The sequence below is a fragment of the Sphaeramia orbicularis genome, chromosome 12, assembly GCF_902148855.1.
Source record: "Sphaeramia orbicularis chromosome 12, fSphaOr1.1, whole genome shotgun sequence".
Taxonomy (NCBI): Eukaryota; Metazoa; Chordata; class Actinopteri; order Kurtiformes; family Apogonidae; genus Sphaeramia; species Sphaeramia orbicularis.
Genome location: NC_043968.1, coordinates 22,216,297 through 22,240,967, shown reverse-complemented (window position 1 = coordinate 22,240,967; position 24,671 = coordinate 22,216,297). Strand labels below are relative to the sequence as shown.

Genomic DNA, 24,671 nt, shown 5'->3' with positions numbered 1-24,671 from the left:
ACTAGAATGTTTGAAACGAATGTGTTTATGTAAGATGTTTCATTCTGCTGATAATGGTTTAACATTAGGACCTATCCAGATACTTCTGTGCCAAAGCACACTGTTGTATGGTTATTTGTTCTTATTTGTTTGTGACAATAGTTCATTCCTGAATTTGTCATTAATATGAAGAGTTCAATACATGACACCAACATGACTAATGTGTTAAAGGCCTTGTTTATGTTACTATGGGTTTTTTTGTTTTTTGGGATGGATGGCGTGGGGCTTGGAGCATCCTGTTTAATATTTGTGTTTTGAAAGTTTAATATTGTTTTCAGTATTTTGGTCCAAGTTTTCCATGACTCATTTCTGGCTTCATAAAGGCAATATTTACATTTTATTAATTTTATTATTTTGAAATTACGACTTCTTTGTAGGTTTTTTTTTCCACTTCAAAGTTGAATCTTACGCACTTGAAATAAAATGTTGGTATTATTGTTACTACTGAATCATGGTTTTGGGATTATTTTTCTCACAAGGCTCCACATTTGTTCAAACAGTATCATTCATCGGTGTAAGCGTGTCACAACCGTGTAGGCAGACACTACAGAACAGGCTGTGAAACAATCTGTTTGTTTTCATGTCAAAAGCATTTGAGTTCATTGACTGTGAGACTGACAGACCATCACTAGAAGGAAGTGGGAAATTAACCTAAGCCACCATATGAAGCACAAGCTGGTAAGTATTAGTTAGAAATTTGTGTTATTAGACCAAATAATAGCTCTAACTAGATTAGAAAAACTGATTGGTAAAATACTGTATAATTAGTAGAATATGATTTGGCCAGACGCCATAACGCCAAAGAAACATCAAACACCAAGTGTTTGTAGTGTAGTCCTGTAGTGCAGGATAGCAGATTCTTACGATGATAATACTGGGACTAGTCACAGTGAAAAGAACTCGATCTGCTGCACCATGTAGAATTAAAGTGTACTCTATTAATGCAGCTTTCACATTCCTATGTCTCTAGTCTGTCTTAGTATTTTGTTGGGCTTCAGAATTCTATTGTAATCATAATACTAGTATCAGCCTGTGCAATTATGTAACTGTTAAAATCAGGGATTTTAGGAAAATTAATTACAGAAAAGGTAAAGAAAATACACAATCTCTGTAGTTTTGTGATATGTGACTGATCAGAGGTTCTTTGTGAAACAAAATGAAAGTCACTTTTTTGTATTTTTGACTTTCTGTATTCAGTGTAGTTTATGTTTCTATTTGAAGTGGGAAAAAAAAGAAATGTAAAGAAACACTAACCTAATTTTCCTTTATCACCAAGCAAGTACATTAGAATTCAATCACCCACCATATTCACAATATGACTTTTTCACCAAAAACTTTAGGCTATTTTTTTTCACCAAGCATGAGCTTACTAAATGACTTTTGAAGTTTTAACCAAACACGTATCTCCTTACATGCATAGAAGTGTCTCCTGAATACATTTGTACATCAGTTAAAAACTAACACATCAGTTGATACGTTCATAAGACTGTACAAAAAAACACATTATCGTGAACACAGCTAGAGCTGGCATTACATATCCCACTATGTTCTAAATTTGCTCTTCAACAGCAATTTGTTGCAGTAAACTCCATACCAAAGTTGATTAACCATTGTATGACACCAGTGGTTGAAGATATACTGTTTATTGAGGCGACAGTTCTCCTTTTTTTTATAAAGAATGAAAGAAAACATTGGCTTTGTAGCCTTTGCTAAGAAAATGGGACAAATAGAAAACTAATTTCACAACTTCTCCACATTAGTGATGCAAAAAACATCTCGCTGGTGTGTCTAACGAATATAATATAGTGTTTTAACATATAGTCTTCCTCTGTTTGACAAATACAATGTCAAAAATATATCAAATAGTCCTTTACCCAACTGTTGTTGAAAAATATATACAAAGAAATTCAGACTTGACAGTGACTGTCTACGGTTACGGGACAGGATATAAATAAGCAGAGTGTTTGTGATGGAGAGTGAATGAAATGGCTCACTACACAATGATCCAACAGTTAAATTCCTTACATGTTTTACAGTAGCATCTACCTGGACACTTGGATGTGCTGACCTTTTGTCCTTGGCGTTGCATCCAGATGATAAAAAGTAACATTTCTTCATGCTTCTTACAGATCATCATGTCAAACTCTACCCACGTCTTTGACACAGGTAATCCACCTCAGTTCAGCATTTCTTTTACTTTACAGTGTAATCGTTCACAAATGCAGCTGCAATCAGTTGTTGGAGACACTGTCATGACAAACTTAATAAGATGCCATGCAGTAAAGTTTCAATACCCAAAAACCACACTGATTCATATTCCTGTTGGTGATTCACTGATAGCTATCTGAATTCAGGTGCATGGCTGCATGTCTTTTCCTTAAAACCACTGTTCAATAAAACATACATTGAGCTACATGTCTATTTTCTGGTGGATTATCAATTTTTACAAGGATTCATGTATCTGCCAGTTTTTTTTGTGTATTACAATAAACCAAAATCAGGAATAACTTGGAAGGAAGGTAATCCATGTGAAACTAGCTGTCCTTTGACCACTCCTCATTAAGACTTTCATCATAAGTAAATAAAAAATAAAACAGTGTCAACAGTCCCTTCTGTCACTGCTACTAGTTTGATTTTATGTAACCTTCAAAAATAAAGAGTTTCCTTCAGAAATTACATGGTAGAAAGTATACATGAACCTTTGCTTAGGATTACTTTGTTTGATCACAGCTTTTATGTAAATTAAGGATATAAATGCAATCTAAAGCAATGCAGACTGGTACCTAGTGCTGATATACAATATCTTCTACTGTTTGACTTGAGTTTGCTCCATCCACTGATGACTGAAGCTTCCGTTTTCTGCTACAATGCATGACAGCCCAAAAGCTGTCAGAGTGAAGGAGGAAGGCATGGCCTTAATGATTTATATGTCGAAAAGAATCAGGCTTGATTAACAATATAAAAAGGTTTCAGACGGAAAAGTTGTGTTTTAACCTAAACTCCATGTCAGGCCCAGGTCCCATCAGGCTGAGCAGCAGAGTTTTATGTGTAGAGATACAGGTGGGTAAAAACCGCATGTCCTCTGATGTGAATTTCCACACATAAAGCCAAGAGATGACAGGCACGTTGTCCAAACTGTGGCTGAGACTCCTATCACTTGAAGCACACACACTCACTCACTCACACACACACACACACTCACACACACACACACACTCACACACACATACACATATACACAGTTCAGAAATAATGAGTGAAGCTGAGGTTGCTGGGTTGAAGAAGACCGACGAATCCCTTTCTGTTTAGATGTGGATCAAAGTTTGTTCGGACAGTCTGTGCCTCAGTACTCCACTGTCACCGCTTTGGTCTTGAGGTATTCCTGGAGAGCATCTTCTCCTGTAGATGAGAAAGATACAACTGTCAGTCTAAGAGCATAGTTTAAGAAATACATTGACAACAAAAGCACAGAGCTACCACATGAGTTCTAAGTTGAAACTACACAAATTTCAGTTTTTATATTATTTTCAGTAGTTTCAAGGATGCATGTCTATATTTTGAAAACTATCACAACCCTCGCGTGAGGGATATCGTTAAACAATGCAGTGTCAGGTGCATCCATATGCACATTTCTTTTTTTTTTTGACACTTAGTTTTTATTAGTTCTTTATCATTTTGTCATCCAGAACATAACAAACAACAATCAGCAACAGATAACAGTCACAATCTAATAGTAATGATAATTTAGGTTACAGTTATGAAATAGCAATCAAGTTACCTAACTAATTAAATTTTTAGAGCAGCAGTTTATATAGCATTTCACAGGAGTATGAGACAAACCACACATTAATTGTATTTAAAGAAACTAATCCATTTGTCCCATCTTATTATGTGAAGTTCAGTTTACAGCCTCAGGATAAATGTTAATCTCTTCATTTTGTGAATTTCATCAACAATTTTCGACCAGTCCTCCAGCACCGGTAGATCAAGTTGAAGCCATTTTTGAGTGATTGTTTTGTTTTGTTTTTTTGCTGCAGCACCAAAGATTTTTAGAAGGTATTTATCACTTACTGTCAAATATCAGGAAGATATCCTGACAATAGTAACAAAGTAGGTTGCTGTAATTTAAAACCTAAAATCTGTTCTATTTTTATCACATCTTTCTTAAAAGTTGTAATTTTCATACAGGACCAAAAATGTGGGTGTGGTTTACCTCTGTGTCCCTGCAACCCCTCCAGCATGTTGAAGCATTTAAGTTTCTACAAAACTGTTGTTTTGGCGTTATAAAGAACCGTACTAAACTTTCCCAACTTTTTTAAATATAATCTGTTGAGTTTCCTTTCCATATACACATTTCTTATAACCTGCTCAAAGTTATAACTGTGGTTAACTTCAGTAATGTCTTGAACCATACTTTATACTTGCATCAACACATTCCTCTTTTTCTTTGGTAGATGTTTGGTAAAAAAAACAGTCACCAAAGGCACTGACTTTAATACTGTTGTGCAATCACAAGAGTAGTAAAAAAAACAGTCACGCAAGAATGAAGTATCCAGCATTTAAAACACTTTTTATTGCAAAAGAAATATTTACTTTTAAGTTCCTCAGACCTTTTACCTTCTTGTTATGGAATTATCTTCTATCTGTTGCAAAATTTGCAAAACTAGATGTGAAAATAGAGCCACTGAGACATTTATAATTTATAATTTAAGGCATTCTCATCAAATATTATTCCTAAGTAAGATATCTGGAGTATAAATGTGGGCTTCATTGCACTAGAAGTGATGAGACATATGTATACTTGAATCACCGAACTCACCGAGGTCTTTGCCAAAACCGGACTGCTTGAAGCCTCCAAAAGGTGAAGCTACGTCAGTCTTGTTGTAGGTGTTGACGAATACTGTTCCAGCCTCCAGTCGCTCGCTCACATACATGGCCTTATTGATGTCGCGGGTGAACACGCCTGAAGCCAGGCCATACTCTGTGTCGTTGGCTCTGTAAAGTACGCCGTCTACATCGCTGTGGTGAGGACGGAGAGACAGGATAATGAGAATCTCAAATCACATAACAGCACTTCATTGATAAAACATGCTTTCCCACATGAAGTCACATCCGCTACAGGTCAGACAATATGCGTATAAATACCTTTGGACAGTTATTCATTCACTACTTTTTAACCCTTTCATGCATAGTGGTCACTACAGTGGACAGCTGTTCTCTTGTATATTCATGGATTTTGTTGTTTTAGTTCCATATCAGCCAACACAGCGGACACTCACACTGCAAATATCTAAATTTGACCAAGTGTATTTTTCTCATTTCTAGTCCAAATATCTCATCACACTTAAAATCAGACAGAATCACCTACAGAGGAACTTTTCAGTGAGATATAAGAACTGATTTACAGACAATAGATCTGGAAAATCTGATTTCAACAAATCTGACCAGGATCATTTTCACTTGTTCCATCGGCAGATTTTTTTTGCTTGAATTCAGCAAAAAAAATGTTCCTCTTTAGGTGATTATATCTTATTTTAAGTGTGATGAGATATTTGGACAAGAAATGAGAAAAATACACTTGGTAAGATTTGGATTTTTGCAGTGCATGCACCATCCCATACACTGCAGTTCATACTGTTACTGTAACTTTACTGTTCTTGATAAACCAGACCTGCACTAACATGTTTGAGTGTAAATCAATTGCTTGTTATTGATATTAAACTGTAATTAAAATGGGGTTTTTTTGCATATTATTTCCATGATGTGAGTAATGACTAGTTTTTGTGTTTGTTAAAATGTGACAAAACATCAGATTAGCTGCATTAAAAATGTTTTCATTTCATAGTTTTCACACAGTTTATCAGTAAATATGTTTCTTTGCTTCAAAAATTAAATGCATGGTGTCCAGCTGAGTGGATATTTTTGCAACTCCATGAAAAATAGGTTCATAAAAACAATTTCAATCGCATTGTTTTTTTTTAATGCCTAGAAGAATAAAAACACTCAGAAATAAAAATCTTGATTAAGGCTCTTATAATTCATGCATGAAAGGGTTAAGCAAACTGTGAGGCCACCAGTGTTTGTTCTGTTACATCAGCAAAGCAATGATGACGGTATTCTATCTGCTTATATTGAATGGATTTTAATCTTTTTGTTTGGTGACATATTTCACATAAAAAAACAAACTGACTTAGTATGACTGTGCATCAGGCATATATAGCTCCAAGAAAAGAAGGATGCCTTTTTCTTAACTGCAAACCATTTTTTCAGTACAAAACAGAGATGCCTTAATGTGAACTTACCCATCTTTGAATTTGGACACCACCATGACGGGCCCGAAAGACTCCTCTTTGGCAATGAACATGTGGTCCTCCACGTCAGTAAACACAGTGGGCTCCATGAAAAATCCTGGGGGAAAAATAAAATAATAGTAATGATAACTTTGATTTATAAAGAACATTTCAGACAACTAAAGAAGTAAACTTAAATATGATAAGCTGATGCTAGCAATGATGTATAGTACAAGACAAGATACAGAACACAATAAATCTGTGACAAATCAGCCTTTAATACCCAACTGACGGATATATTTTATCTGTACAAAAGTCTCAGGCTACCATTAGGTTTTTTTGTTTCTCTGTATCAACATCCATGAATATATAACTGGAATACGCAGAAAAGAAAAAAATCTAACTATTATTGAAGCCCTATGGGATTATCAGGACAGGAAAAGAATAAAAAAAAAAAACAGTTCAAGTGTTTAGAAAAATGCTGGGATGTTCTGGATGAAATACAAGATTATTTATGAAAACTTCCACACAGTTGACCCAAGAGACTTAAACAAGTACTAAATCCAAATGGAGGTCATAATAAATACTGACATTTAACTGTAGAAAACATTTAGCTCAGAGTTTCTTGTGGTAATACCATGTACCTTTTTTTTTTTAATAAAGAGACTGTGACATGAAGACATACTAATTACAACCCTGTGAAAACAATAAAGCTATAGGTGATATAGACTTTTGCACAGTACTGTATGTAATTTACCTTATAAATACCGTAAGAAAAAAACCTACTGTAAGATACTCCTGCCTTTCATGATGAATTGTCTTTCAAAAAACATTCATATTTTGTCTGATGCACTATAGTTACAAGATAAATTTGTCAATATTAACAGTTTTAATAGTTTGACAAAATAAAAACATGTATAAAATCATATACTGTAAGGAATAAATCAGTAGTTCCCTCTGTAACAGGTTAACTTAAAGGCTAAAATATACTTAGGACACAAAAAATTCAAAGATAATAAAATAAATACAGTCAAACAGTATGAAAATGAATTGCCACAAATTGTATGATTTTATATGTAATAGAAAACTCACTGACTGGACCAATACAAGCCACATGAGCCCTACATGAGCTGTTTTCTGTCATGTGAGGGATCCGATGGTGTCCTACCTGGCCTGTCCACCTGTTTGCCTCCATACACCAGCGTGGCTCCTTCCTTCACTCCGATCTCGCAGTACTCCAGCAGCTTGTCCATGTGGGCTTTGTGATTCTGTGGGCCGTGGTCTGTGGACCGATCCAGCGGGTCTCCGATTTTCATCTTCTTGATCTCCTCCACCTTAGAAAGAAGGAGCGCTGTTTTTGTTTCTCACAGTTGGAATTAACAAATGATGATCAAGCCCCCGCTGTGCAGAAGGAAAGCATTGCAGTGTGTACACACACACTTACCACTCTGCTGATGTACTCATCGTGAATGGACTCCTCCACAAACAGACGTCCAGCAGCGATGCAGTTCTCACCTTTGTTGAAGAACACAGAGCTCATGCCCTGTGGAGCAGCAGACATGGACACAGAGGAAACAGTATTTTATTTTGATCTGTCGCATATACCCTGATCACTTCTGTGTCATTAGTCTCAGTTCTGCACATGAAATAAATATTAACCCATGAAGACCCAGTGCTACTTCTGTGGCAATTATGAAATGAAATTTTCTCTCTGTTTAGTCTTTCTTAAGTGATTTATCACCAATAATTATAATATGAGCCTCTGAATTTTGCATTTTTCATGTGAAAACTAGGTATTCTCCTATATTTAGTTTGCTTATCACGTAGATGTTTATTAAAGCTCATATTATAGTTGAAGGTGATTCTATCAGAAATAGAGAAACCTGAAGAGAAAGTGACTTTTTCAGTGAAAGGTATCATTAACTGAACATAAACCAAGCATCTCCATCCACCGTCATTGATCCAATTCCATGGTTTTTACTGGTGAATCAATGTTGTAGAGGATGACGGTGTTTCCACATTCACTACTATGGGTCATATCTGATGACCATGAAAAGATGACAAACTGCATTTTCCACCAATTATTGACATGCATTGACAGGTGTAGTGGATCAGAAGTTATTACACATTTTAGATTAGTAGATAATTTTGGTCCCCAGTGGCTGTTTGGGTCTTTAGGGGTTAAAAGTGTTTTAGTAAACTCCTCTCTCACCATGCGAACAGCTTTGTCCATGTCACAGTCACTGAAGATGATGAGAGGCGACTTCCCTCCCAGCTCCAGAGAAACCTTCTTCAGGTTACTGACCGCACAGCTGCAAAGACAAATCACAAGGAGAAAGCATGAAGTATCATCTGACAGTTATTTCTACCAATGAGTGATGAGTTTTGCTATTGTCACACCTCTTCATGATCTGCTTGCCAATCGGTGTGGAACCAGTGAAGCCCAGCTTGCGAATATCTGGGTGATCGGAGAGACGTTGTCCCACCATACCACCTGAAACAGAGATGTATATGTTGACCAGTGGATCAATGGTTCATTCAGTTATCGTTATTATTATGTGGATCCCAAACCATTACCTGAGCCAGGTAAAATGTTGATAACACCTTTAGGAATACCAGCTTTCACTGACAGCTCAGCAAACTTGAGTGCAGTCAGCGGAGTAACCTGACACCAAGGAACCAAGGAAAGGATGAACATTTACACATGAAATACTTCAAATATATTTCTGGGTTAAATATAGGTTTCATTACCATAATGTTGAGGTTGTGCTATGTAATCTGGTGTGTTACCTGTGCAGGTTTAAGCACGAGTGTGTTTCCAGCAGCGAGGCAGGCAGCGCTCTTCCAGGCCAACATCATGAGAGGGTAATTCCATGGGATCACAATGGCACACACACTGCAGCAGAACACAGACACACAACACACATGTAACAAATGTATAGCACAAACTTCACATGTATTTTTTCCCTACATCAGCATTTGTGAATCCAATGTTCTTACCCCAGTGGTTCTTTCTTTGTGAAGGTCAGATTGCGGTTTGGTCTGGCCTGGTTGATGGGAATTGTTTTGCCCTGGATGAAACAACAGCATATATTTCAGGTGTTCTACTGAATGACTCTGGACATGTTTAGAAAGGTCCATTGCCTGCAAAAGTACATGAACATCAGCTTACCTGGATTTTGTCGCACCAGCCAGCGAAGTAGCGGAAGGTCTGGATTGACATGCCTACGTGGGTCTTGAGGGCCAGTGTGTACACGGCTCCTGAGTCTATGGACTCAATGGTTGCCAGTTCCTCCTGGTGCTCCTCCATGAGGTCTGCAAGCCTGATTCAAGAGGGTGAAAGAAGTCAGACAGTGAAAATGCCTTAAGAAGACAGCGGAAACCAATACTGATTCATGGTTTCATTGTGCACCACCACAGTGTACAGTAAATGTAGGCAGAACTCTGAAATATGGGGGGGTCTGTGTCTCTGGCCACACTCCAATCACCAGCTAAACCTTGTAACCGTTTATTGGAGCAGACTCACAAACCCACAGTGCAAGGCAAGACATGACATCTGTCCATGTTTGTAGATTAGAAGGAACAATTACAGTACTGTTATTATGAAATATTATTTTACCAACGTTTTACTTCACTTGTCTATCTGAATGTGGATCCGAGTGTCTTTTTCTGATTATGTACTTTGTATTCCTCTAGGTGGAGCTACTCACTTGAACAGCAGACTTCCTCTGTCTCTTGGGTTCATTTTGCCCCAGGGCCCATTGTCAAAAGCCTCTTTAGCAGCTGCAACTGCACGGTCCACATCACCCACTGAAGCATAAGACACCTTACAGATCACCTGGGAGAAGGACATGAAGGCCACACACAGACCACTGTTCAATAAGAGACAAAACTATTCATCCAGAGCTTGTATGTGTAGATACATATGTCTGTTTGTGCCTCACCGAACCATCAGTAGGATTGATGGTATCGTATGTCTTGCCATTCTCTGCATCTTCAAATGCACCGTTGATAAAACACTGGTAGGGCATTTTTAGTGTCATGTTGTTCGCTTCTTTGGTTGCCTACAAATCAACAATGGTACAACATTCACTATTCAGAAATGAAAAGGTAATTCTACAGAAAAAGTCATATTTTCTTATTTAATGCTCTACCAGTTGTATAGAGGGACAACTTTCCCATGTACATAGAGATCAAAATGTATAGCCAGACTCACATAGTCAATGACCAGCTCCTCCTCCTGGTCCTCTCCTCTCAGTTTGCGGACAAACATCTGGATGAAGTCCTGGAAAGTGGTGGCCATATACACATCTTCATTCTGCAGCTGGACACCAGCACACTTCTGCTTCACCTCCTCCACCAGCCTGGACACAGACACACACAATTGTCAACAATGTTCTTTGTTTTTACCTGTAGGGCACCTATACAATAGTTCTTAGAGTTACTAAAACACTGTAACTGTTTTGTAAAAACACAGATGTGTGCAAGGAATTTAGGTTTAAGTCTGAGCGACTGCAAGTAATAATTATACAGTTTACCTGAGGATGTGAGGATAAAAAATTCTATGAATAAAATTCACTTTTGGTTCAATTAAAACATTCAGTTAAACATTTTGGATCAGTTGCTGCTTCACTCTCACCTGACTACATCCATGGACGCAGCTCCAGACTTGAAGAAGTCTGTGGTGTCCTCAATTGCTGCCACATTGCTGAGGATGCCCTTCCAGATGTTCTGTAATAAACATAATCATTCTCAATCCTTTTGCAAAAGGAAAATAGAAAAATGTCTGCATAATGAGATGAACACCAAAATCACTACTTCTGTATTAATACAATAAACACTGTCCACTGTTCACTTACCCTGATCTCATCTGCCATCTTCTTCTCATCATCAGTCAAATCTACACTCGAGCTTTCTCCAGAGGAGAAGTATTTGGATGCAGGGATCATCTTTCCATCTTCAAACTGCAGGTTCTTCACCACAAGCTGTGGATAAAACAGTGGTATAAATGAGACGCACATTGACAACCCAGCATTTGACTTATCTCTAACTGTGTTTGAACATCCTTGCAGTAGTGGCCATCAACAAAACCATACTGGTTACTGCCCAGAATGTAAGACTACTATAGGGACAAGACTTCACTGCCTCTGAGAATGCGAAAAAAATTCAACAGTTTTGGCAAACCATATTGTGTTAAGGTTAGTGTGGTAATTAAGCAGCAATTACAGCCTATTCCACTATTGTGTCTATTGGACTGTATCCCTGAATCATTGAGAACACATAGGAATACTGTTAATTTTTTGTTTATGCTGGGCCGAAAGGCTGTTATGACCAAATGGGTAGGAGAAGAACTTCCTTCAATACATCTGTGGAAGTCTTTGATATCAGACTATATTTCTCTGGAAAGACTAAGATTTTATATTGACGATCAGAAGGACATCTTTACAGCAAAGTTTGGCAAAGTGTTGGAGTATCTGGGAACTCAGACTGAAACTGCGTGAAACAGACTTAATAAGGACTTTTGTGGTGATTGCTGTGGATGTATTTTGGATTTGCTATATATTTCATATAACCTATATGTACTGTACTGGACTGTATAATTTTGAAAATGTTCAATAAAAAGAATGTAAAAAAAAACAAAAAAAAAAACATGATGGTTCACTCATCAGCTTTGTTTAGTAGAGTATTCATTGTGTAGTACAACAAACTGCAGACACACTCACAGCTTTCCCATCAGTTCCATAAAGGACAAGCCCATTCTTGGCAACTACACCGGGCTGGGATGCCCCTTCGACCTCCAGGGGTTGACCGGCTGGTACTGACCCCGTCAGCATGGACGAACCATACAGGGTCACGGGCTGAGGGCAGAGGGAGACACATTTAACACATATTCTGTATGCAGGTGATGATTCCAAAAGATTGTTTGGTTACATCACCTATAAAGATTCTTTTTTACTTTCTGCAAAAACAACTCTCTAAAAATGTTCTCATGAGAAGTTTTAAAATTTGTCAAATTAAAAGGATAAAACCAATTTGCCTCATTGTAAAGGTTTCTGAGGGTATGTCTTCAGTATTTGCACTGGTAAAAAAATTGATAAAAAATCTGTGAATAATGAATATTTCCACTGTTCAGCATTTTGTGAACTATGTTAAATTACTTTCTCGTATCAAGTTAGATCAGTACCTGTCTGCCATCTGTGGGTAAAAGTTGTCCTCAGCTGTAAAAATCCTGCCATTAGGCAACTATCTGACTCCTACCTTCCACTGACTGTAACCTGTGACCATATGCTGAAAATGGCACATTTAATAATATTTTTTTTAAAAATTTGCAGGAATTTAGCCATTGACTGGGAAATGCAAAACAAATATGCCTAAGGCCTAAAAGACAGTGTAGTGGAAGTCAGGGTCTAAGCCTTCCACAAATTAATGTGTACAAACAAGATGAATTACACAATGTGTTGAACTATTTATTCTTGGCCAGGAGCTTCCAAAGGTCATGTTGCCAAGACAACAAGCAGAGAGAACTAAGATTATGCATGACCAAAAAATACAGTTTTTAACTTCCAGCTGAACCACATATATTTTGTTTGACACTTTAGTTTGAGGACACACTTATGAAACTGAAGGACATACTTTTTCATTTGAACTGAGAAGCTCCAGCGGTGTGTACTTTAAGGACTAACCTGTGGGAGCTGTACTGCTCCTATCAGAACCAGGATTTAGTTATTTTTTGTCATTCTTTATCATTTCATTCTTCAGTGCATCAAAATCTGTCAGTGTGACCTTAGAAGAGACACCTGACATGTGTATGTGGTTATTTTCTTTAGTTTTTTGGTTACTTTTGCTTGTGTGTGACATGTAACTCACTTGACCATTGATGACAGTCCAGGCACCGGGGACTTTGTCATGACCTCGGATCCAGTTGTGGATGACTTCAGCTGGTTGTGCCATGTTGACCTGAGGAGAGGTGTTGGGGTCAACATGCTGGTTGCTCACACTCAGTTTCAAGTTCATCTACATTTCTGAGAATGCGAGGGAGGCCCAACAGCTGGCTACCACTAGCAGAGCGACACGTTGCTGGAAAAGAACTCTCTGCACTAAGAATAGCACATTTGAACACACTGCCAGCAACGTGGCTCCAAGTGACAAATCAGAAAGCAGCTGGCTCCCACAAGTAACTCCACCTCAGTCCTTCTCCTCATCAGATAAATTCGAGCCAACCACTATCCGCACCACACACGTCTGGCCCTGAACTACACGATTAGGCAACAGTAAATTTCCACACTGTTCACTGAATGAAGGTGTTGTTGCACTGAGCAGCTGTCCAAAAGCTGAAGGCAGCAGAATACTACCTCTACTGTAAAAGAGGTATGTGGTATTTTGAGCTTCAGTGCAGAGATCGGTTCAGTGTTGCCCCTATTTCATAAACTTTATTGGAATATTACTGTCTATTGCAAAAATACAACTTTGTCCAACATCTGCTGGGTGCCATTAAAGTTGGAGTATCTGAAACCAGGCCCAATTGTTACCTGAAGAATAACGTTAAGAATTGTTGCCTCTGACTATGAGGTTATGTAGATCCCAAAAAAAAAAAAGTTTGGAGGCTGGGATTGAGTTTTACCTTTTTTACCAATTTTTCTGGAGAGCAGTTTAGCCTCAGTTTAACTTAGAACTACTCCTTTTGCTAGCACAGGGACATCCAATTAAACTATCACCACTGGGACCCACTGACTGGGATTAACTAATCATTTATCTTTTTCTGAATACCTCAAAGCTCTGCTAGAAGATAACTTGGAAACAAACAATCAAAAGCAATCGACCACTTGGCACTGATGATATTATGACTGGATCTATGTGAAATGACTAAATCTGACATGTGGGAGAAGATTCAGAAATCTAAAAAATGCGTGCATCTTAATGCTATTGTTTCTTAGTTTTTTAGGCAATAAGACAAATGTCCTGCCCAACCAAATACAAAGAGTCCCAACCTTTGGATAAATACTGCAGTGTTTATCATGTTTGATGTGCAACAAGTTCTTCAACTCTAACTGATGTAATGAGTACCTTTTCATTTCTTCAGCTCTATCTGAACTTGTTACTATAGGTGAATTTAAAGCTAAGCTATTTTAAAGGAGTATGAAATCAATGAGCTTGGTCAGTGTAACTGTTTTTAAACTTGCACAAATGATTGTGTTGTAACTATCACTTATAAGTTTTTGTATTATGTGTTGATTATGTCTTGTCTTGTCAGAAACTGTGTGTTATGCTGGTTTTCTTGGCCAGGTCACTGTTGAAAAAGAGATTTGCAATCTCAGTGAGGCTTTTTTTACCTGGGTAAATAAATAAATTACACACACATATATATATATATATATATATATATATATATATATATATGTGTGTGTGTGTGTATGTATATACAGGGTGGGGAAGCAAAATTTACAATATTTTGAGGCAGGGATTGAAAGACAGTGTATGACCAATTAGTTTATTGAAAGTCATGAGAATTTATTTGCCACAAGAAAATTTACATCATAGAAAATATTTTTATTCTATGTGTCCTCCTTCTTTCTCAATAACTGCCTTCACACGCTTCCTGAAACTTGCGCAAGTGTTCCTCAAATATTCGGGTGACACCCTCTCCCATTCTTCTTTTAATAGTATCTTCCAGACTTTCTCGTAATAGTTTTGCTAATAGTCATTCTCTTCTTTACATTATAAACAGTCTTTATGGACACTCCAACTATTTTTGAAATCTCCTTTGGTGTGACGAGTGCATTCAGCAAATCACACACTCTTTGACATTTACTTTCCTGATTACTCATATGGGCAAAAGTTTCTGAAAAGGTATGGATAATAGTGTTAGGTATGATTATGACATCAATATATGTTTGGTTTCAAAACAATTGACGTAGTGCCTGCTGAGAAAAAACAACTAAATGTTCATTGTAAATTTTGCTTCCCCACCCTGTGTGTATATATATATATATATATATATATATCTTAAGCAACCATCAATTTGAAAGAGAGCATAAAGATTAGACTGTGTTTCAATGAAAAAGGTCATGTGATCAGATGAGTTCAGACTGACCCTCTTCCAGATTGATGGATGCATCAGGGTGGGAATAGAGGTGGATGACGTGATTACCCATCATGCCTTCTAGTGCCTACAATACAAGCCTGTGGGGGCAGTGTTATGATCGGGAGTTGGTTCAGTCGGTCAGGTATAGGTTCAGCAATAATATGTGTGGAAGTAAATGTTGACATTGCATGAGCTTAAACAATGACCCAGTGAATGCCTGCCACAATAATAGCAAAGAGTAAATGAAGGTAAAGCTAAATATTATAGCATGGCTGTGTCCAGGCTGTGTAGGTCTACTTGTCCAGGTCAGTAATCTATTCAGTGTTAAAGTAATATAAAGGGGCTCCAACAGAGACACATCCCATCATATGTGGTTCTACACAGGAGGAGTCCAGAAGAAGATCTCTCACCTTAGCATTGGATTTCTTCTGAATGCCTTCATAACTTGCTCCTTCCTCTGGCTGGGGAATTCGAGGAGCCTTTCCATCTGCAATGAGCTGCACTGATTCCACCTGTAACAAACCAGGCTGAGTGTGAAGCCTCTGACTGTGATACTGGGAAGCAGCTGCAAAATGCAAACTGTGAAGTTTGTACAAACATGTTGAAAACTATGGGACAAACATCATCTGTTTTGACTTCTTGAGACAAATTCTCAGACTGATTATGTTCTTTTTGTCAACCCAAAATATGAAGTGAAGGTTACCATAGATTTGATGCCTTCTGGGAAGAGGAAGCGGTTGTACAGCGTGTCCACAGTGTCATTGGGTTCCACAGCACACTCTTTCTGCAGCAGGATCGGTCCAGTATCCAGACCATCATCAGCCCAGAACACTGTGAAGCCAGCTTTCTTATCACCTTCAATCAGGGTCCTGGTGGCACACAGCGAAATAAAAAGTTGGTGCTGTGCCATAATTTCCGTATTTTTAGATTGAGTAAAGGGTGCAAATCATGCCATAAAGATAACATTTTGATAACAGCTGATTGCACCTGCAGAGAACCTGACTGCTGCTGATAAGACTGTGAACTCTAAGGCTATGGACAGGTGTCATATTCAATGAAAAACCTGATGAAGGCAGTATCAACCAGGACGACATGCTCACATCAGTAGGGTCTGATGGGACACTGGATGGTTTAATGAGCATGAAAATAATGTGAATCAAATACAGCCTTCAGCCACCAGGTCTCAACAAAACTGAACAACTACAGGATATTTTAGACCAACACCACGATCAAAACAAATGAGGGAATATCATTTGTAAGGATGGTGTTCATACTTTCAGTTGAGTCTGGGGCTGTTCTGGAGAAACATGGTAGCACAACTACACAACACTTTATTTCATGTTGTGTGTTTCTGGTGGCATTTCCTTTCATTTATCATCCTTCCACAACCACTGTAAGATGGATTTAGTTGTAAACTTACTAAGGAATGGGAGAATTTCTGGTGTGACTGGTTACAATCTAACTAGGATCAGCACTGCTTTTATTTTTAAACTTTATTTCACTTAAATAAAAAAGACCAACAAGGCAGTGTTGTTCTCACTCATCCTCTGAATAAAAAAAAATCCCTCCACTTTGTGGTTTTTCCACAGTTTAGAAAACACAGAAGCTACTTCTGCAGTTCTACCATGCACAGAAAGATAGTAAAGGGTGGAGAACTGACAGGGGTACGAGATAAGAAACCTAGTTTGCTTGAGGTTGGAGTCAGACAGAACTGGTTTTAACTACCAGACTGACAAACAGATAACAGCAAACCCTCCTCTATCTCTGTCCTGGCCTGGTTAACATAGGGGGCAGTGAGCTGCTGTTGAATGAAAAGGTTCATTTGAGGGACAAACAATGGTTTACTTTCTCTTACATAAGTTATATCATCAGTGTCATAACATCTCAACTTGGTAGAAAACTTTTATGAGAAATACTTGGTGTCTCTCATTTTATTGTAATTTCACTCTTTAATTTTGATTCACTTTTAATTCATGTTTTAGTCTTAATCACATTCAGCCAAAAAGTGCATGTTCTCTATTTATTTAGGACTAATGTAAAGAGTAATATGTAATCTACAACAAAAGTGATATGAAACTCACTGTTGTCTTTTTTCTTTTTGCTACTGCTGTGTAGCAAAGTCAAAGACGGACAGAGACATGTTAACCCTTTAAAAAGTGTTAGTGCAGGTCCTGTAAAACTCAGTGTCAAACAGTGATGAAGTGAGAAATAGACTTGAATAATTATCACTTATGCATAAAAACATGTAGGTATAGAACTTCTGTTACCTAATAACACATGGACAGACCAAAGCTACTAACAAGGAGCCAACAGATGACATCATGTACACCATGTCCATGACAGTAAACAAATAAAACCATAACTACACCCAAACACTGCTAAATTCAGCCTTTTGCAGACCTCTCCCCCCCCTCCCCTCCCCTCTCTCACCAGTTGATGGCTGAGGCTCCTCTGTGCAGGGGCAGGATGGAGGGGTGGTAGATGATGGAGCCGTGTTTGGGGTGATCGATCACGTTCATGGGGATGAACTGGGAGCAGAAGGGCATGACGTTGAGCTCAGCACCCACTGCCTTATAGGCCTCCACTACCTCTGGGATGGGCTTCCCCTTGACCCGCCACCGAGGAAACTTAAACACCGGCGTCCCATCCTTCTCTGCAGCCGTAGCTAAAGGAAAGGAGAAAAGTGTTGAGTAGAGTCTTTTTCGACATCTAAAACTCAGCTTACTTTTTTCCAAGCGTATCATTAAGGTCCTGTATGAACATTAGTGCTTAATGGTAGAGTGGTGTTTTTTTTGTTTTGTTTTTGTTTTTTTGTTTTTGTAAAAACAGAGAGTGGATCTGAGAAAGTAAATTGAACAACAATACCAGCAGATTAACATATTAAAATGTAGTAAGCCAAGAGGTAGCAGCCTGATGGCATAAAAATGTAATCAATGGAGTGAGAGGGTTGGCCTTCAAACAATCAGCCAATCAAAGCAGTGCTGAAAGGACAGAGTTACAACAGTGGAGGATAGGAAGCAGCTCTCAAACAAATTTAATTAGCACAGATAAAGCAATTGTCAAACCTGGCAGTGAACATCTGACCAGCAGCACAGGAAAGAGAATCTCTGCAAGTCTACCACCTTTTGGTGTCTTCTGGCTAATCCATGTTTTAATGCTTTCAATGACACAATCAGAACCATAGATTTTGGTGGCGAGCTACCAGTCCATTACTGTGAGACGGTGCTCAAATGCACCAATGCAAGAGAAGTTGTACTGCACTACATGACATATATGATCAACCCACAGTCACAGCCACTTCAAAATGTGTTTGGAGAAGCTTGGACTCTAGTGTAAACAAATATTTGAACATAGTAAGACAGTAAACCTGGCTCAGTCCTGCTTAAACACATCACACAACTATTGCTTTAGGAGTAAGAGAAAACAGCACAGGGAAGTGAGGAAAGGGAGGAAACTAAAAGAAACTAGAAGCACTCGGAGAGCGCAGACCTCCGCCAAGGCTGATCAGTGGCCCCCCCCGTGGGCCCCCCCACCCCCGACCACCACCAAAATTTAATCATTTCTTCCTTATCCCATTTCCAACGAACCCTGAAAATTTCATCCAAATCTGTCCATAACTTTTTGAGTTATGTTGCACACTAACGGACAGACAAACGCGCCCCCCCCCCCCCCGTGGGCCCCCCCACCCCTGATCACCACCAAAATTTAATCATTTCTTCCTTATCCCATTTCCAACAAACCCTGAAAATTTCATCCAAATCTGTCCATAACTTTTTGAGTTATGTTGCACACTAATGACAGACAAACGTGCCCCCCCCGTGGGCCCCCCCACCCCCGATCACCACCAAAATTTAATCATTTCTTCCTTATCCCATTTCCAACAAACCCTGAAAATTTCATCCAAATCTGTCCATAACTTTTTGAGTTATGTTGCACACTAACGGACAGACAAACAAACAAACAAACAAAAAACAAACAGACAAACAAACAAACAAACAAACTCTGGCAAAAACATAACCTCCTTGGTAACAAAGTGGCTTCCATTAATATAGTGGCCAAGATTTTCTTTCAGCTGGCAGTGTGTTTACTATTGGGATAACTTGTCAGAATACACTTGTCTGACTGCAAAATGTGACGACCAAAGGAAAATTTAGTTTTACTACTGCCTGTGTTTGTCTTCTCTTAGAAAATAGAAAATATTAGTATGAAAAACAACAAAATGAATTAGTGTGAGGATGTTAAATATCAATGTTCAGCACTGAATCCAAAAGCTTTCTGTCATGTTGGAAAAACATTGAAATGCTCATTCACGTAATTCAAGAGATGGCCAAAGGATATGACTGCAGTCTGGTGAAAAGACTCTGTCTGTTACTGGCAGATGGAGGATCACTGAGGCCATGAGGCTCTGAGCGACCATATGATGACAGTGATGATGGTGTTTCCGGGCCAGGTTGCATCATACTAAAGAGTGCTGCCTGACTGTAGACTTTTCACCTCAGATCTGCATCTCTAGGCCACACAGAGCCTCTCACCAAACACACAATGGAGCCACTATCCCGCAGCTAACGCAGGATAAAGGCCTGTCTTTGTCCAGAAGCACTGTAGAGTCAAAACGCATCTACCTCAGCTGTGACACAGGCCCCTGCTGACCCACAGAGACAGACACGGCACCATCAGACATCATCAGACACCATCAGGAACCATAGCTACAGTGGTCAAATGTGGTGTATTAACCAAAGAAGAAAATGTTCTCCAAAGGAAATGGCAGTGTGGGCTTTTTTCTAATGCTTTTCAGGGCAAATGATTGTTACCCTAGAACTCAGAAGTGCACTCCACTGTATCAGCTAGACTCTTTGATATAAATAAGTGTAATTAGTCACATAACAGTGCAAAAAATACCATAAATATTTCGATTTGAGAGTTCATTTCTAGATTTAGCAATCACAGGCTTTTTTATTGCATAGTCTTCAGCTCTTTTTCCCAAGCATGAGTGACTCAACAGTAACTTCCTTCATACAGCTCTTTTCATTTGTCTCCTATAGTTACTTTAGGTTTTACCTCACCTTTGGTACTTAAAATAGAGGTGTATGTACAGTATGTCAAATATTTTCCTGATGCTCTGATTCATCTAAGGCAGTGGTTCCCAACGTTTTTTGGCTAATGACCCTATTTAAACATCACAAATTCTGGTGATCCCAGACATTCAAAACGGAGACACTTTTTAGCTAAAATTAATTTGTTTTTAATCATTTAATAGTTTGCTATACTATGTTGTAAATAAACACTAATTTTTGACAACATTGCAGCTATATAATGTATATTATTATGGACGGAGGCAGAAAAGCCAGGTGTAGATTACTGCACAAAGGGAGAATTTTATTTTCCTTGGTCAGGATATGTACAGTCAATCCAGCTTGGATTTACAAGACTGACAATTAATACTGAACAAACAAGAACTCAAACTATGAATTATGAAACAGCTGCAGATTCTGAAAATGACCACAATGAACATTTGAAAGATAAACAGTACCACAGTGCTTCAGTTTCAGCTTCACAGTTTGTCATGTCTTTTATGGATTGGGATTGTCTCTCTCAACTCACCATATATTTTTTATTAGTAAGTTGTTGTTGTTGTTGTTTTTTTATCCATTTCTAGAAATTTCAGATGACCCCATTTGAATTCCAGGCGACCCCAAGTGGGCTCCCGACCCCAAGGTTGAAAAACACTGATCTAAGGTAAAACTTCTACAATAATTAATAATTCATAAACCATTCACTAATGCCTCCTTGAACCATCTGGTACATATTAACTATATCTGAATGGATGACTTAAAGGTTAGTAAGGTGCATTTTATCAGTTAAACGCCACAATCAGAGAGGACATTATAAACTCATCAGGTGAGGAAACAATGACTCACCCAGGGGGTCGGCTTTGCCATCCTTGTCCGGGACCGTGAACACACCCACCACCTTGTGACCCTGCTTCCTCAGGTTGCTGTACACCTCCTGACCAAACACGCTCTGGCCAATTATAGCTAGTTTCAGCTTATTCTGGTAATAATGCTGCAACACAAAAGATACATTTTATTATTTTTCAACCACACTTTGTGTAAATTGGTAGAACTGGAAATACTGGAAGTCGTCCATAAGTCTTATTCAAACTGCAGTGCAGGGTGTGTTTTTATATACTGTTATTAGTGCATACAGAGCTTTTGTCCAGTTTTCTGACCTCATGGAAATGGCAAACGTATTGCGCAACTCTCCAGGCAAACAAAATACTGGGGATGTCTTAAGACCTAGGAACCCAAATGGTCCACAAACTGTGAGTCTTAAAGAGACAGTCAAATGTGTCGTGCGAAGAACGTATGAGGAATCAATTTAAAGATGTAGAGATCTCCTGGAATTTAGTCACTACTACACACTACATCTACAACACACATATTTTGAGATAAGACTTTATTGATCCCACAGTGGAGGAAATCAAAGTGTTTTAACAGCATTTACAATAAAGTGAGCATGCAGAACTGGAATGACAGTAATGAAACATGAGGAAAATACTTTGCATCTAGTCTGACTTTCTATGATAAAACCTTAGAGACTTGTCAAAGCCACACAAGTGAGCTATAAAACTATCAACGAGTATTAAATCCTTGTAATTCACTATTTATAATCAGTTCATCTTATTAACCCTTTATTAACCTGTTAATAACATGGACTTTAAATGCCTCATAGTGGGGGGGGGTCCCCTTGCTGGCCTTTCCCTGGGGCCTTATTATGACCACCCCAGCCATTCATCATTATCAGCTCTTTACTATTGGTTAGACTGGATCTGAGGGCTGCTATTGGCTGACAGAAACTATAGCCTTCCTGCAAGGAGTGACGAAAATGCATGCATGCCAGAGCCCCCCCGCCCCCCCCCCATCTGACTGTCACAGCACACGTCCACAGGGAGCGTACAGTAAGTAGTTTCATGTTTCCTGTGCTTATATGAATGGTTGTGTCACACACACGAGGCACAGGACCTGGTTGTTCTCTGTACGTTTTGCAGCCACTTCCCCTAAAACCAGTGATTTTAGACAAATAGGCACGGGATAAACCTGGATGGAAACCCGTTCCAATGGGTAATACCGGGTTTAACACTAGTCCACCCATGTGTTGCCTGCAGCCTTACAGTAGCTGTGTAAGCCGCAGATGGTCTGCAGGACCAGGCTGCATGTGCTGATGCAACTCCTCCAAGTGTTGTATTATAGTACAGGCCAGTACAGTGGGAGTGGGAGTGGGAGTGGGGTGTACGGAGAGTAACGTGGCAAACTGGCACTGAGACATCATCTGGTGTGGTAAAAATCCTGGTGTGTTGTGGAGCCCAGTACATGAACTATGCCTCACCCACAGCCTGTCCACAGGACCATCAGAACCTGGCATGCATCCACAGTACTAGCTCCTATGTTCTCATTAATGCTAAATACATGTCTGTCAGACTTAATGTGCATTGTTGGCTGCACCGAAGGCAACAGCGTTACTCACGGATGAGGTGGAGAATTTCCTTAAGATCTGATTCGCCGTCCACAACATGATGGCGGTGTTTTATATGTCTGAGTAAAAAAAAAAAAAAGAATTGAAATGAAAAAATAAATCCAAATGCTGCAGGATGTGTCCGACCTGCTGCAGGGTTATGTGCGCCGTGGCCACCCACACCTGCCCCTCTGTGTGGACTGTGTGTGTCAGAGGCAGTGGCCGTGGAATGGGCACGTCACTGCCAGCTTATACTCGACGGCACAGGACGGATGACGTAAACTGGGAACCGTACGTGCGCGTTCGCGACGGTTACTACCTACTCCACTGCGCGGGCACGCGTGGGAATTCATAAACCTCCAAAGGACATTAGACAGGGTTTAGTACTCTCAAACTGTGGAATAATACTTTACTACTGACATACAAATAAGGCAACGTATTGCTGGTTGTTATTATTACGATCACTTTTAGCATTAACCCTTTCATGCATAGTGGTCACTCCAGTGGACAGTTATTCTCCAGCTGTTCTCTTGTTTATGTTGTTTATGTTTATGCATTTGGCAGACGCTTTTTTTCCAAAGCGACTTACAGGGGAAAACCAACCAAATCACTCAATCAATCAAAATTTATTTATATAGCGCCAGATCACAACAAAAAAGTTATCTCATGACACTATAGAGTTGGTCAAAACCAGACTCTAAGTCAATTTACATGAACTCAACAGAATTGTATATTCATGGGTTTGGTTGTTTTAGTTCCATATCAGCCAACACAGTGGACGCTCATGCATCAAATCATACACTGCAATTCTTACCATTATTGTAACTTTGCTGTTCTTGTTAAACCTGATCTGCAGTAACATGTTTGAGTGTAAATCAATAGCTAATTGTTATTAGACTGTAATTAACAGTTTTCTTAATGAAAAGGGTTTTTTTTTCATATTATCTCCATGAAGTGAGTAATAACTAGTATTAGAGTATGTTAAAATGTGAGAAAACATCAGAATAGCAGCATTAAAAATGTTTTTATTTCATAGCTTTCACGCACTATATCACTTTCTGATGATGGGTTTTAAATGTTTCTTTGCTTCAAAAATTAAACGTACGGTGTCCAGCTGAGGGGACATTTTGTAACTCCATGAAAAATAGGTTCATAAAAAAATTGCAATTGCACTGTTTTTTTCATGCCTAAAGAGAAATAAAAACACTCAGGAAAAAAATCTTGACTGAAGTTCTCATAATTCATCCATGAAAGGGTTAATAAACCTGATCTGCAGTAACATATTTGAGTGTACAGCAATTGCTAATTGTTATTAGACTGTAATTAACAGGGTTTTTGTTTTTTGGGTTTTTTTTTTAACAAAAAGTTGTTTTTTTTGCTGCATATTATCTGAGTGAGTAATAACAAGTATTATAGTATGTTAAAATGTGAGAAAACATCAGATTAGCAGCATTAAAATACTTTTATTTCATAGTTTTTACACAGTATGTCAGTATATGTGTCACAGTAGAGACTGAAATCCAGCAGGATTCCTAATCCTACTAGGACAGATAGGAATTTTAGTTTGTCCTAGGACAAACTAAAATTCCTATCTGTCCTAGTAGGATTACAAATCCTACTAAGACAGATTGAAATTTTAGTCTGTTGCAGATGTTGGGGTTCTATCAGCTGATGTTGTTAAACCGGTGGGGGTAGTTGTCAGTGGGGAGACTCCTGACAAAACAATGTCAGAAGATGTACAAGAGGGG

The 24,671-nt window shown here is 38.7% G+C and overlaps 1 protein-coding gene across 1 annotated transcript; it reads right to left on the bottom strand.

Annotated features, from left to right (window-relative positions):
* Positions 1-1,666: 1,666 nt before the first annotated feature.
* aldh1l2 (aldehyde dehydrogenase 1 family, member L2) lies at positions 1,667-23,141 on the bottom strand. Its single transcript, XM_030149955.1, has 23 exons — positions 22,936-23,141; positions 21,330-21,474; positions 17,842-18,076; positions 16,115-16,280; positions 15,822-15,923; positions 13,197-13,286; positions 12,053-12,187; positions 11,189-11,314; positions 10,969-11,060; positions 10,546-10,693; positions 10,274-10,393; positions 10,040-10,167; positions 9,502-9,652; positions 9,330-9,400; positions 9,120-9,225; positions 8,907-8,994; positions 8,730-8,823; positions 8,542-8,641; positions 7,774-7,872; positions 7,498-7,663; positions 6,342-6,447; positions 4,859-5,058; positions 1,667-3,438 (listed from the first exon to the last, which is right to left on the bottom strand). Exons 1-23 carry the CDS (start codon positions 22,981-22,983, stop codon positions 3,383-3,385), a joined length of 2,772 nt encoding a protein of 923 aa, XP_030005815.1. The 5' UTR covers positions 22,984-23,141; the 3' UTR covers positions 1,667-3,382.
* Positions 23,142-24,671: the final 1,530 nt, after the last annotated feature.

Coding starts and splice junctions, on each gene's coding strand:
- aldh1l2 (XM_030149955.1), bottom strand. CDS start 22,983: ATGTTGTGGACGGCGAATCAGATCTTAAGGAAATTCTCCACCTCATCC. Junction 21,475..22,935: donor GGAAATTCTCCACCTCATCC/GTGAGTAACGCT, acceptor TTTGTGTTGCAG/CATTATTACCAGAATAAGCT. Junction 6,448..7,497: donor CAAACAGGTGGACAGGCCAG/GTAGGACACCAT, acceptor TTTTTCCCCCAG/GATTTTTCATGGAGCCCACT.